Genomic DNA, 10,611 nt, shown 5'->3' with positions numbered 1-10,611 from the left:
TTTAATTTTCTCTTTTAATTGATTGCAACACTTTATAACCACATTACAAAATGCACATCAAATATTTTATCAGGCTCAGTTTGCAACCTTGTTGATAAGAAAACAAAACTACCAAAAATATGCTTTTACAAAAAAGACAAATATAATAAAGTAAATGCCACTTTGGATAACCGTAATCAAAAACCCATTTTTATTCTACATAAAAAAAGCTTGACATAAATAAGTTAGTATAATTTCTCAGTGTTTTTACAAAATTATGTACAAAGGTACATTGCAAAGATTTACACAAATACACAGGCATGGTGACTGTATTTCAGATACGAGCTGTGTACACTGGTCTCTTTGAATATAACCCACACTTTAGGCAAATAAGGGAAGCTTTTAGACACTCACATTTGCATCCTCAGCAGGCTAACAACATTGGTGAAATAATTACAAATGAAAATTTAAGTAAAAGTTATCACAAAAAAATGTGAAGTCGATTAAGGCGCACAGACTGTACTAACCATGCTGAAGCAACCATGTATTTGGTATTGTAGGACATTCAAACCTCCTCTCTTAAGAGCATTAAGGCTGATGCAAGAGTCAAATATATTGTTGGGGAGAGGATGACTTTACAACACAAGCTGTGCAGTGTGCACAGCTTGTGTTGTAAAGTCATCCTCTCGGTACGGTCTTTGTCCTTCAATATCTGAGTACCTCAATAAATCAAACACCGTTACAATGTGGCTGAGGTGTGCAGGAGAAAAATAGGTCATATTCCAGGATTTAACTGATGCTAAAAGCACCGTTCACAAAATAAATAATGGGGTTATCAAAAGGAAGTCCTAAGACGTGTTACATTTTTTTTCCTGTGTTGTTTTCCAGGGGAAATGGATACTATGAGACTCTGCACTACGTGACACTGAAGTGAGGACAAATAAAAAACAGATGAGCTACATTTGTACCGTTCTTCACAGCTGAGTTAGGAAGATGACGGAGTGAAGATACACTGTTAAGAAACTGTAAGAATCCATGATTTTCTTTAAGTTGTAGCAATTAGGGACTTTGTCCAAGTCACACTGCTTTTCAGAAAATAAAATAACAAAAAAATTATAACAGCATTTTGGAAACACGTTATCAAACTACACTGCAATTCTTCAAGTCAAATCAAAATTCACACCTTTTTACATAAAGGATTTGTGTTCAAATCATGTTTTCGTATGTGCTACATATGGAGAGAAATATAATATAATATGTATATTTATTTACACACAGGTAGTAAAAAAAAAAAAGGAGCAAAAAAGGAAATCAAACCTAATTGCACACTGCTACATTGACTGCTTTTAGAGGCAGTAACTTTTTTAATTGAGTGCCACAACTTTAGTGTTTCTATTCAGTGCTTCAACAGCGTCCTCCCCCGTCTTCTGGAGAGCTGATATGTTTCTGATGCTGTGTAGTTCCTCTTCCAAAGTCGGCCAACACTGAGGTTTCCCACGTACAAAAGGGGGAATACATCTTCGGCTCTGTGGGGAAAATTGAATAAGAGAAAAGTAAGAGGCTGTACGGTCCAGACAAACTGCTTCATGCAACACTTGCAGAAAACCTTTGCACATGAGTGAGAATTGAGAGAACAGTGCATAGTTTTCTAGAAATAAAAAACATGGCGCTTTTCTATTTGCTGGAGGAATAACTTTAAAGCAACAAAACAGTATCCAGAAAGAAAACACAAATGCAATACAATTTCCATTGGCTGAATTCATGCAATTTTTCTGTTTGCTCATTCATTTGACTTTATGCAAAATCTTACAGGTTTAAAAATATCAGGTGTGATCAGCACTTGCACTGTCTTCTACGCTTAGTAATATATAGGATTTTTAAAAAGGTTGCCACCATAATGGAAAAGCATGCATGTAAAGAAAAATGTAACAAACTTGAGTTTCATTTTCTTCATCAGAAACATGTTTTGTATGTATTTCAGTGCTACCTTAAAAAGACCACCAGTTTTCACAAATATAAAATACACTACAAAAGGAGACTTGGGTGTATTGTACTGCTCTTCTGCTTTGCCTATTCCAATCCTGCCACTACAATGCATATCCTCCCTCTGCCGTGACCAACACGCGCACTTGTTTTCAGAGCTGCGCGGCTCTTCTGCACACTCTCCAACGGAGACAGATGTGTGTGTGTTGTAACATTAGTGTGCAAAGTGTGTGCAGCACTCACACATACACTCACAGAGACCAGCCCCTTCCCGTCCCTGCGCCGAGGGCAGTGGCTGCTGACGTGTTACTACTACACTGTTGTTCAGCACTTGTTGTTTACAGTTCAGAGGGAGACTCAGGCTCGCCGTGGCACGCACAGCTTGTAGTAAAGAGGTGAAAATGTGCAGCCACGGCTTTCCTGGTCTTACTCAGAACCCTCTTGCATCGATTATAGTAAATCGAAAGAGGTTTGAGTGAAGAAATACAACTGAAAGTCTGCCGTAACCACTTTTACTCACACCAACACACTATTACTAGCCTACTATATGAATGGAGAAGCCTGACAACAGTACGTTGCATGTCAAAGCTGCACACAAGCTTAAATCCAAATTTGAATATTATTCCATCTAAATGCAAAATAACTTGCATCAAGGAAAAACAGCGTATTCCATAAAAATTAATTCACAGCGTTTTCTTCATTTACTTCTGGCTTTCGAGACAAACAGCTGGAAGAGGGGGACGCTACGTTAGTCTTAATTGTCTACACTGACGCTCATAAAGAACCAACTATTGTAACATCATGGAAAAGCCCATTACGTTATTTTTAGGTTGCATAAAATGTAATTCTTACCGTTTCTGGTCTTCACGTTTGCCTCTTGGGACTGGTTTTTCTGGGTGTTTTTTCTGTCGAGTGGCTCAGACTTGGACAAGTAACCTCCTCTGAGCTGCTGTGTGACCTCTTATTCTGGGCCGAGGGCTCTGCAAAGGCAAAGGGGAAAGTCAGTGAAAACTACTGAAAACGCATAAAAAATAAAATGATGTCCAATGTAACTGAACTTCTGCATGCTAGCCCACCATTTCCCATGATGTTGCATTTTATAAGATAATACAAAAAAATGTCCCTGGAGCTTTTAAGCCTGATGGGCGACATACCCCCACTGTGATCGATCTGTTGCATAAGCACCAGCCGGACTACCTGCTAATTTAACACACAGAGGTGAAAATATGAGTAATTTTGGTGCAAATGAAGTACCGTGGCATGCAGGTCTTTTCCTCAGCCCGGTGCACTGCTCCGTGCACTCCATCTGCCCGTCCGCCCTGTCCGTGTCTTCGGGCACCACAACACAGTGATGGTTCCCGTTTAGATCCACATTATTCCCGGCGGAGCAGACGCTCTTCTCCCTCCGCGGCTGCCGGTTGTAGAAACTCGGCACGTCTCTGCTATCCACTACCTCCCACTCAAGCCTGCCGTGAGACAGCGGCGTGTGATTAGAGAAGTCGAAGCCCCACTTGGCGGTGGCAGCCTCTTCCATCTCCCGCAAGTGTCCCTTTAAATCCCTCTTTAACTCTTCGTGATCCAGCGAGCCGAAGAGGCTTCTGCAGGCGGACGGTTTCGGGTGATCCGACACCCGGGAGTCCGTCCGCTCCAGCGTCGGGCTCCCGTTTGATAGTCGAACATCTGACATTTTCCCCCAAAAGAAAAACTATTTTTTTCTTTTTAACAAACAGCCGTACAGTTTTCACAACACACTCAAAAACAACGGGTATCTCCTCGTCGGTTGAACAGGCTCCAAAACAAGCGTAAAACGACTTATGCCATGCATTCGTCGGGCTGGAAACGGTAACGGTCGCGGTGTTTTCAAGCCGAAAGTAGTCTCCACGGTTCATCAAAACAAAGTGCCCAGGAACTGAAGCCTCTGTCAGTCTGGTCCCGTAGTGAGAGGAACTGTGGACGAACCTCAGTACCCAATATGGCGATTGAGAGATGTACTTGGGATCTGAGTGGAGATTGACTAAAGGGGGAGGAAAAAAAAGATTGACACACAGAGCTATTTAAACGCAAAGAAGGTCTCTCATTGGTCGAGGCGCTTAAGCCCGCCCCCTCTCTTAAGGGGGAACAGCTAGTTGCACCAGGCTCTAACGTTCAGCACGTATGGATGCTACACCGAAATCAACGTTGTTCTCATCTCCACTCAAGACGGTTTTGAAAAATATGTTTAAAATAAATTGTTACTGTGAAAACAGTTGCAACATAACCTCTAAATTAAACATTTGTTGACACTCTTAAAAAAATACACGTTGCATTTGACTTTTGGACCAATAAGAATAGTTGTTAATCAGTTAACATGTTTTCTATGCAAGTGACCAAATGAGAACAAATTCTAAAAGCTGACTTTGGCTTAGATTTAAATATTTACATAATATAGCACAATGGAATTTTTAGAGAAATCACAACAGTTTTAGACATATCACAACTTTGTTTTTAATTTTAGATTACCCTATTCCTTTCATACATCTAAGGCCTAATTTCTTTAATTAAACAACACATTTTATAAATATCTTAAATACATATACAAATCAGAAAAAAATTAATATATATATAGAGAGAGAGATATAACTGATTCTGGAAAGCTAAAGCCTCAAGGTGTAGTGGTCACTGTTGAGGAAGGTATACCCCCCCCCCATCCATCCACGAACAATCCAACAATGCCCAGCATGTAAAAACAAATCTGCAAACTGGGTAAAAGGGTATCCTTATGATATGGTATTCCCACCAATTCTCTGGAGCTGAGAAGTAAGTCAAGGTCAGCACACACCAGAGTCCGTCCTCATCTCCACCGGCCCCCAGGAGAAAATTGAAGAACAGATGTACAAGAACTAGAGAGCCTTGAAAATATTTTTCCAATTCAATAGTCTGCAAAGGCAAGAAACAAGAACAAAGAATGACAGGCAAAGGCCCTGCATGCTGATAGTACGAGTTATTTACACCACAGTGAACACTGTACTGCAGGGGAAAAGGAAATGCCAAACCCTTGACATTTAAAAAAATATATATATATAATTATCACATTTTTGGATTCTCCAAACAATCTTCAAAGTGGATGTTTTTTGGGGGAATTTATCCAAATCCTCATTCTTTTCTTTGTGCTACAGTTTACACCTTCGACCAGTAAGACAGAAAGATCAGCCACAATAAGAGACATGTGGACCTCATGTTCACATAAAGATGAAAAAACAAGATAAGCCTAAAATAGAACTATAAACTGTTTGCGAGAAATTATGCAACTTAATTTTACCGTCAGCTATTAATGACCTGTTGGGTCAGCAGGGGAAGAAGCGCAGCTGTGGGTAATATCACCATTATGACTTGGACAAGGCTGCCCTCTAGTGTTCACTTTCCAAAATCTCTTTAGCAGCAGTAGAAAGTCAGCAGGCCACAATCTTTATATCAAACGCTTTTTAATACCATAGCTTTAGATAAATGTCTGTACATATACATATTTATGACAATAATTGGCCCAACTCAAGGTTTTAAGCCAAAAAAAACAAGAATGTCCCAAAATATGAATCCATCCACATCATGACTGATCTTTCAGAGGTAGAGTCGCCTACCTTCCCACCTTCCCAATCAGTCCATCAAAGGTAAGGTCAAACTGGTCCTGTGTCAGAGCAGCGTGACGGCCTCAGAGACTGAGCCACTTGATGATGTAGAAGTTCTTCTTGCCCACTTTGAGCAAGGAAAGTCCATTTGATAAGATATGGAGTTTGGGGATCAGCACATGCTCTGGTTTGTCCACACACATGTGGTTGATCGACACGGCTCCCGCCAACACCATTTGATACCTGCACACAAACAATTAAAACAGTCAGTTAGTGCACAGTTTATGCTAGATAATAAGTGATGCTCTTCTTTGTTTCACATCATTTATATATGTATGTATCAATTGTATATATTTTGTTTGAATATAGCATGCTGAAAAAAAGTCATAGTAAAGTATTCCATTATATAGTCTTAGACAATAAGGTGCATTTTCACTATTGATGAAATTGTGTTGCCAACATTTTTTTTAAAGATCGTAGTTGGTACTGTTGATCATAGAGTTAAGCAATTGACTCCAGAACAGAACGTCTCTGTAGTTCTCTACATCCTTGAAAGGGAAAGTTGTTTGGTGTGTTGCTTTCTGAAACCCTCACTCTTAAGTGCAGCTTAATCCTACAAACTGGACCTTTAACCAAACACTGTGCTATAGTCGCTTTCCTCAACCAGAGCTGACCCCAAAATATTGTGAGATGATTTAAGCTCCAGATTATGATATCAGATAGCTTTCGGACTGTTGATTTAAAACAGGACAACCTACCCTCTGGGTCCCTCTGGGATGGCGTTGACGCTGCGACAGGCATCTACGACCGTGGTCCCCGGCTCCAACAGCAGCTCGTGGAAGGGAGCCTCCTTGAAGAGCTGCTGAAGCTCCTCGTCACTCATTTCCTCCAAAGCCTGCACGCTGCTGTGGTACAGCGCATTTGTACATCTGGAAAAAGAATATAAAATATAACTGTTCTTGTCTGAGGATTACCCCCTGTGCAAGAGCCGGGTTCTTTCCGGCACTTAGTGCCCCGGCACTTATACCCCAGGGCACTAAATACCAATCGCGTTCACACCGGAGTACTTTTCCCTGAGGGAAGATTACGCAAATTAGCCGTATGCTGCCACCCGGAGTCTCCGGCTGGAAGTAGAAGCTGCGGGGACTCCCAGCAGCTTCTACTGAAGCCTTCCGGCCAGAACGCCGACACCTCCTCATCTCCACCGCTCCCATGTTTTTTTTTTGTGTTGCCCTAAGTTATTCTCTGTCCGTTGGTGCGCGGGGCTAATGCTAGTGCTAATAATGCTAATGCCACAAATACAATGGCGGCTTCACAAAACGTTTTCAGAGTTTTACGGGGCGTGGTTTGCAATTCGCCCAGCAAATCAGAAATTGGTACTTTTTTCTCCCCAGGATAGTACCACCAGCAGGCACTAAAAATAGGGGTAAAGGTTCCCGGCACTAAGTATTCCTTTTGGTGTGAACGCAACATAAGGGGTACTAACGGAACTAAAGGGGAAAAGTACTCCGCTGTGAACGCGGCTAAGGAGGTCAGAGGTCATGGGGCAATCAAAGAAGAGTGACATTTTCAGTTATAGCCTTTTATTCTCAAACTGAATGAGTTGCTGCTCCCTTAAACCCAATTCAAAGAAAGTATGTATCAGAACCGGAATCAGAATCAAGTTTATTGCCAGGTACGTTTACACATACAAGGAATTTGATTTGGTATCTGGTTGTGCGAACATAAACAATCGGAGAAAATAAGTTGCAATAGTAGGTACAAAAATAAATGTATAAGGATAATAAAAAATAAGTATTTTTATGAAACAATTTAGCATTAAAAAAAAAAGAACACTAAAGACAGGTATTTACACTAAATGTAAATTTGAATAAACAAAGAACCTTAAAAACTAAAACACTTGAATGAATGAAAATATGACAATATGGCAAAATGCAGAGAATTATATTAGAATGTAGAACGTAGCATAAATAAAAGAGCATTAGATATACAGGAAAAGCACATATAGCGTGTTCTCACCTCTTTGCACTCTCGAGGCCTTCCTTCCCATGCACCAGTTTGGTCACCTCTGCGGCCAGACGTTTATGTGCGAGGCGTTTCTCTGGATCCTCTCTCTGCTGCTCCATCACCCTCTCCACCTCCGCCAGAGGCAGGAAGGTGAACAGCTTCAGGTAACTGCAATAACAAAAGCAAAAATATTCATAAGCCAAAACAACCAATTAATGTATTTAAGTACGATTGTGTGGTACATATTGCTTCTTCCACCACTGTGCAACAGGCTTAATCTTCACCTACTGTTTCACGATGGCGTCTGGCTGCCTGACTAAGAACTGGTAGAGTTCGAAGGGAGACGTCTTGTTTCTGTTGAGCCACACTGCGTTGCCGGCGGTCTTCCCCAGCTTGTCCCCCACAGTGCTGGTCACCAGAGGGAGGGTCAGGCCGTACACCTCCTCACCGCTCACTCTGCAGATAAAAAAAAACAAACATTTCAGACTGGAATCAAACAGTGATGATCATGTTGTATTTTCAAAATGTTGTTTGATTTCAATCCAATTGTGATAAATTGTGCCGAACAAGGACAAAAACATTAGCCTATAGTTAGAAAGGATTTCCTGGTGAGGTGTTACATCAAATTGTCCAGCTGCTCGGTGCCTCCAAATTGAATCTTACAGATTTGTATTTAGTTCAGAAGTTAGAAATCATAAATTGTTTCTAATTAACAAAAGATCACATTCGGTTCATAAGTTCCTGACCTGACCAAGGGTTAGCCAATATATCTATATTATATAAAAATGTTGGACGCCCGTATCATTACCAGAACTCCTTCCATTGATCATATCACTCCGGTTCTTCAACAACTTCATTGGCTCCCCGTTAAATACCGCATCGATTTTAAAATTCGAAAATCACCTTCAAGGCCCTTCACACTCTTGCACCTCCATATCTCTCTGAACTCCTTCACATCTACACTCCCTCTCGTGCCCTCCGATCTTCCAACTCACTGTACCTTCTGCCCGCCTGCCCACCATGGGGTCAAGAGCCTTCAGCCACTCTGCCCCCCGTCTCTGGAACTCTCTCCCACGAGACATCCGCAATATGGACTCACTCTCAACTTTCAAATCCAGCCAGAAAACCCACCTTTTTAAACTGGCGTATTCAATATGTTAATTATTCTAAACTGATTGTCGTTTTTAAGTCTTTGTTTTTTAAGTCTTGAATTACTGTTTGATCTTCTTTGGTTGCTTGTTTTTAATGATGCTCTGTAAGGTGTCCTTGAGAGCTTTGAAAGGTGTCCATAAATAAAATGCATTATTGTTATTATTATTAAATATAGTAATATGAGCCCAGATATCGATTTAGATTTTGTATATTTTGAAGAAGTGTTTTATTTTTCTTGGTTTAAAGGTTGCTTTACAGTGAGTATTTTTCTGAATGTAATAGCTGTAGTTGCTTTACTATTATTTACCCACTTGGAAAATAAAACCACATTACTGATTACTTAAAAATCAAAAGCAGCAATAGCATAGTAACCGCTAAAACGTGACAATGTTGATATTACCCAGCCCTACTCTGAACACTCAAAGCAGAGACATTGCAATAACTTTTACTATTATCTAATTAGGAAGGGGCCTTTACTTGTGAATGTACTCATGTCCAGACATCAAGTTGCCCAGCTGGTCGGAGCCCCCCAGCTGGATCTTGCAGCCGTATATCTGGTTGAGGTGGTGGAAGTCATAAGCCTGGAACATCTGGTAGGTGAACTCCGTGAGGCTCATCCCGTCCGTGCTCTTCAGCCGGGTCTGCACGCTGTGGCGGCTCAGCATTGTGCCCATCCGGAGGTGCCTCCCGGCCTCCGACAGGAAGCCCACCACGCTCCAGTCCTTGTACCAGTGCAGGTTATTTAATACAGTCACCGTGCCCAGCTTCTTGGAATTGTCCTGAAAGTGCACTTCGTGGTTGGTGAAAATCCTCTGGATACTCTCCCGTATGCTGCGGGTGTTCTCCTCCACAACCTCCGCAGACATCCGCTCCCTCTCGCTCGTTTTCCCGCTTGGGTCTCCGATTTGTGCCGTGGCCCCTCCGAGCACAGCGAGGACATGGTGCCCGGCGCTGCGGAAATGCAGCAGGCCGATGATAGCGAGCAAGTTGCCCACATGGAGGCTGTCGGCCGTGGGGTCAAAGCCGCAGTACACAGTCTGAGCCCCGGACTGGAGCAGCCGAGGAAGCCGGTCCTGAGCTGCGTCTTCTGGGAAAGAGTTCTTCAGAATACCGCGTTTATTTAGAGTAAATAGCAGCCCGTTATGTGCAGGGGCTGTGCAGTGAAACTTAGATTTGAGTGTGAGGTAAAGACGTGTTCGCCTTAGTAGAATAAAGGATCCATGCAGCGATATATAACGGCAGGTTCCTGCCATGGACGCTGCCATGTTGGACTAATGTGTCAAGAACACGGAGGAGGAGCTGAGAGTCACGAGGAGTTTGTTTTGAGTATAGCGCCTCTAATGCACGGGTGCTGAAGCACAGTGAAAACATAAGGATGCATGTACTTAAAATACTGTATGCATGCAGTGAAATGAAAACCAAGCATTATCTGGGCTGGGGGGCAGATCTCCAATGGCCTAAAAGCAGCTAAGGGGTCTAGGGGCAAAGAATATCCATTTCTTCGTTCGTTCGTTACTATGTCAGCACCACCTAAAGAAATTATTTAAAGAGATGTAGTAAATTTGCATCTTGTATTAAAACTAGTTTTCGGGACTTGTGGTCTTCCTGCAAGAAAGGGTTTTATGACTAGGTAATACTAGAGGGCCTGCTCATTTTAGTTTTGGTTGATAGTGTAGCAAAAAGCAGTACGTGCACATTATTGTTCACTCAATTTTACAAAGAAAATACATTATAGTTACAATTATAGTTGCAGGTTTAAATGTACACCAAAAGAAGGCAACTTGCATCAGGCCTAGGTGACCAGCTTATAGTTAAGTGTAAATATAACTAGTGTTTTGAAAATAAAGTACCTTAGACTCTAGACATTTTCAGCTCACAATGGTACTGT

At 41.7% G+C, this 10,611-nt stretch overlaps 2 protein-coding genes across 2 annotated transcripts; both read right to left on the bottom strand.

Annotated features, from left to right (window-relative positions):
- On the bottom strand, positions 1 to 3,976 carry cdkn1bb (cyclin dependent kinase inhibitor 1Bb). Its single transcript, XM_079684654.1, has 3 exons — positions 3,217 to 3,976; positions 2,815 to 2,942; positions 1 to 1,505 (listed from the first exon to the last, which is right to left on the bottom strand). The coding sequence occupies exons 1-2, from the start codon at positions 3,647 to 3,649 to the stop codon at positions 2,827 to 2,829; spliced, it is 549 nt and encodes a 182-aa protein (XP_079540780.1). The 5' UTR covers positions 3,650 to 3,976; the 3' UTR covers positions 1 to 1,505; positions 2,815 to 2,826.
- A 1,430-nt stretch (positions 3,977 to 5,406) lies between these two features.
- Positions 5,407 to 10,603, bottom strand: yars2 (tyrosyl-tRNA synthetase 2, mitochondrial). Its single transcript, XM_079684651.1, has 5 exons — positions 9,201 to 10,603; positions 7,860 to 8,027; positions 7,584 to 7,739; positions 6,323 to 6,493; positions 5,407 to 5,807 (listed from the first exon to the last, which is right to left on the bottom strand). Exons 1-5 carry the CDS (start codon positions 9,986 to 9,988, stop codon positions 5,648 to 5,650), a joined length of 1,443 nt encoding a protein of 480 aa, XP_079540777.1. The 5' UTR covers positions 9,989 to 10,603; the 3' UTR covers positions 5,407 to 5,647.
- Positions 10,604 to 10,611: the final 8 nt, after the last annotated feature.

Source organism: Notothenia rossii (assembly GCF_949606895.1).
Source record: "Notothenia rossii genome assembly, chromosome: 5".
Lineage (NCBI taxonomy): Eukaryota > Metazoa > Chordata > Actinopteri > Perciformes > Nototheniidae > Notothenia > Notothenia rossii.
The sequence above is the reverse complement of the archived record's forward strand: the minus strand, read 5'-3'. Positions and strand labels throughout refer to the sequence as shown.

What these genes read in the sequence shown, in the direction of transcription:
- cdkn1bb (XM_079684654.1), bottom strand. Translation starts at nt 3,649, where the DNA reads ATGTCAGATGTTCGACTATCAAACGGGAGCCCGACGCTGGAGCGGACG. An exon ending in GAAAAGACCTGCATGCCACG is followed by an intron (nt 2,943 to 3,216) that starts GTACTTCATTTG and finishes TTGCCTTTGCAG; the next exon opens with AGCCCTCGGCCCAGAATAAG.
- yars2 (XM_079684651.1), bottom strand. Translation starts at nt 9,988, where the DNA reads ATGGCAGCGTCCATGGCAGGAACCTGCCGTTATATATCGCTGCATGGA. An exon ending in GGACATGAGTACATTCACAA is followed by an intron (nt 8,028 to 9,200) that starts GTAAAGGCCCCT and finishes TTTTATCTGCAG; the next exon opens with AGTGAGCGGTGAGGAGGTGT. An exon ending in ATCCCAGAGGGACCCAGAGG is followed by an intron (nt 5,808 to 6,322) that starts GTAGGTTGTCCT and finishes GTTTGTGTGCAG; the next exon opens with GTATCAAATGGTGTTGGCGG.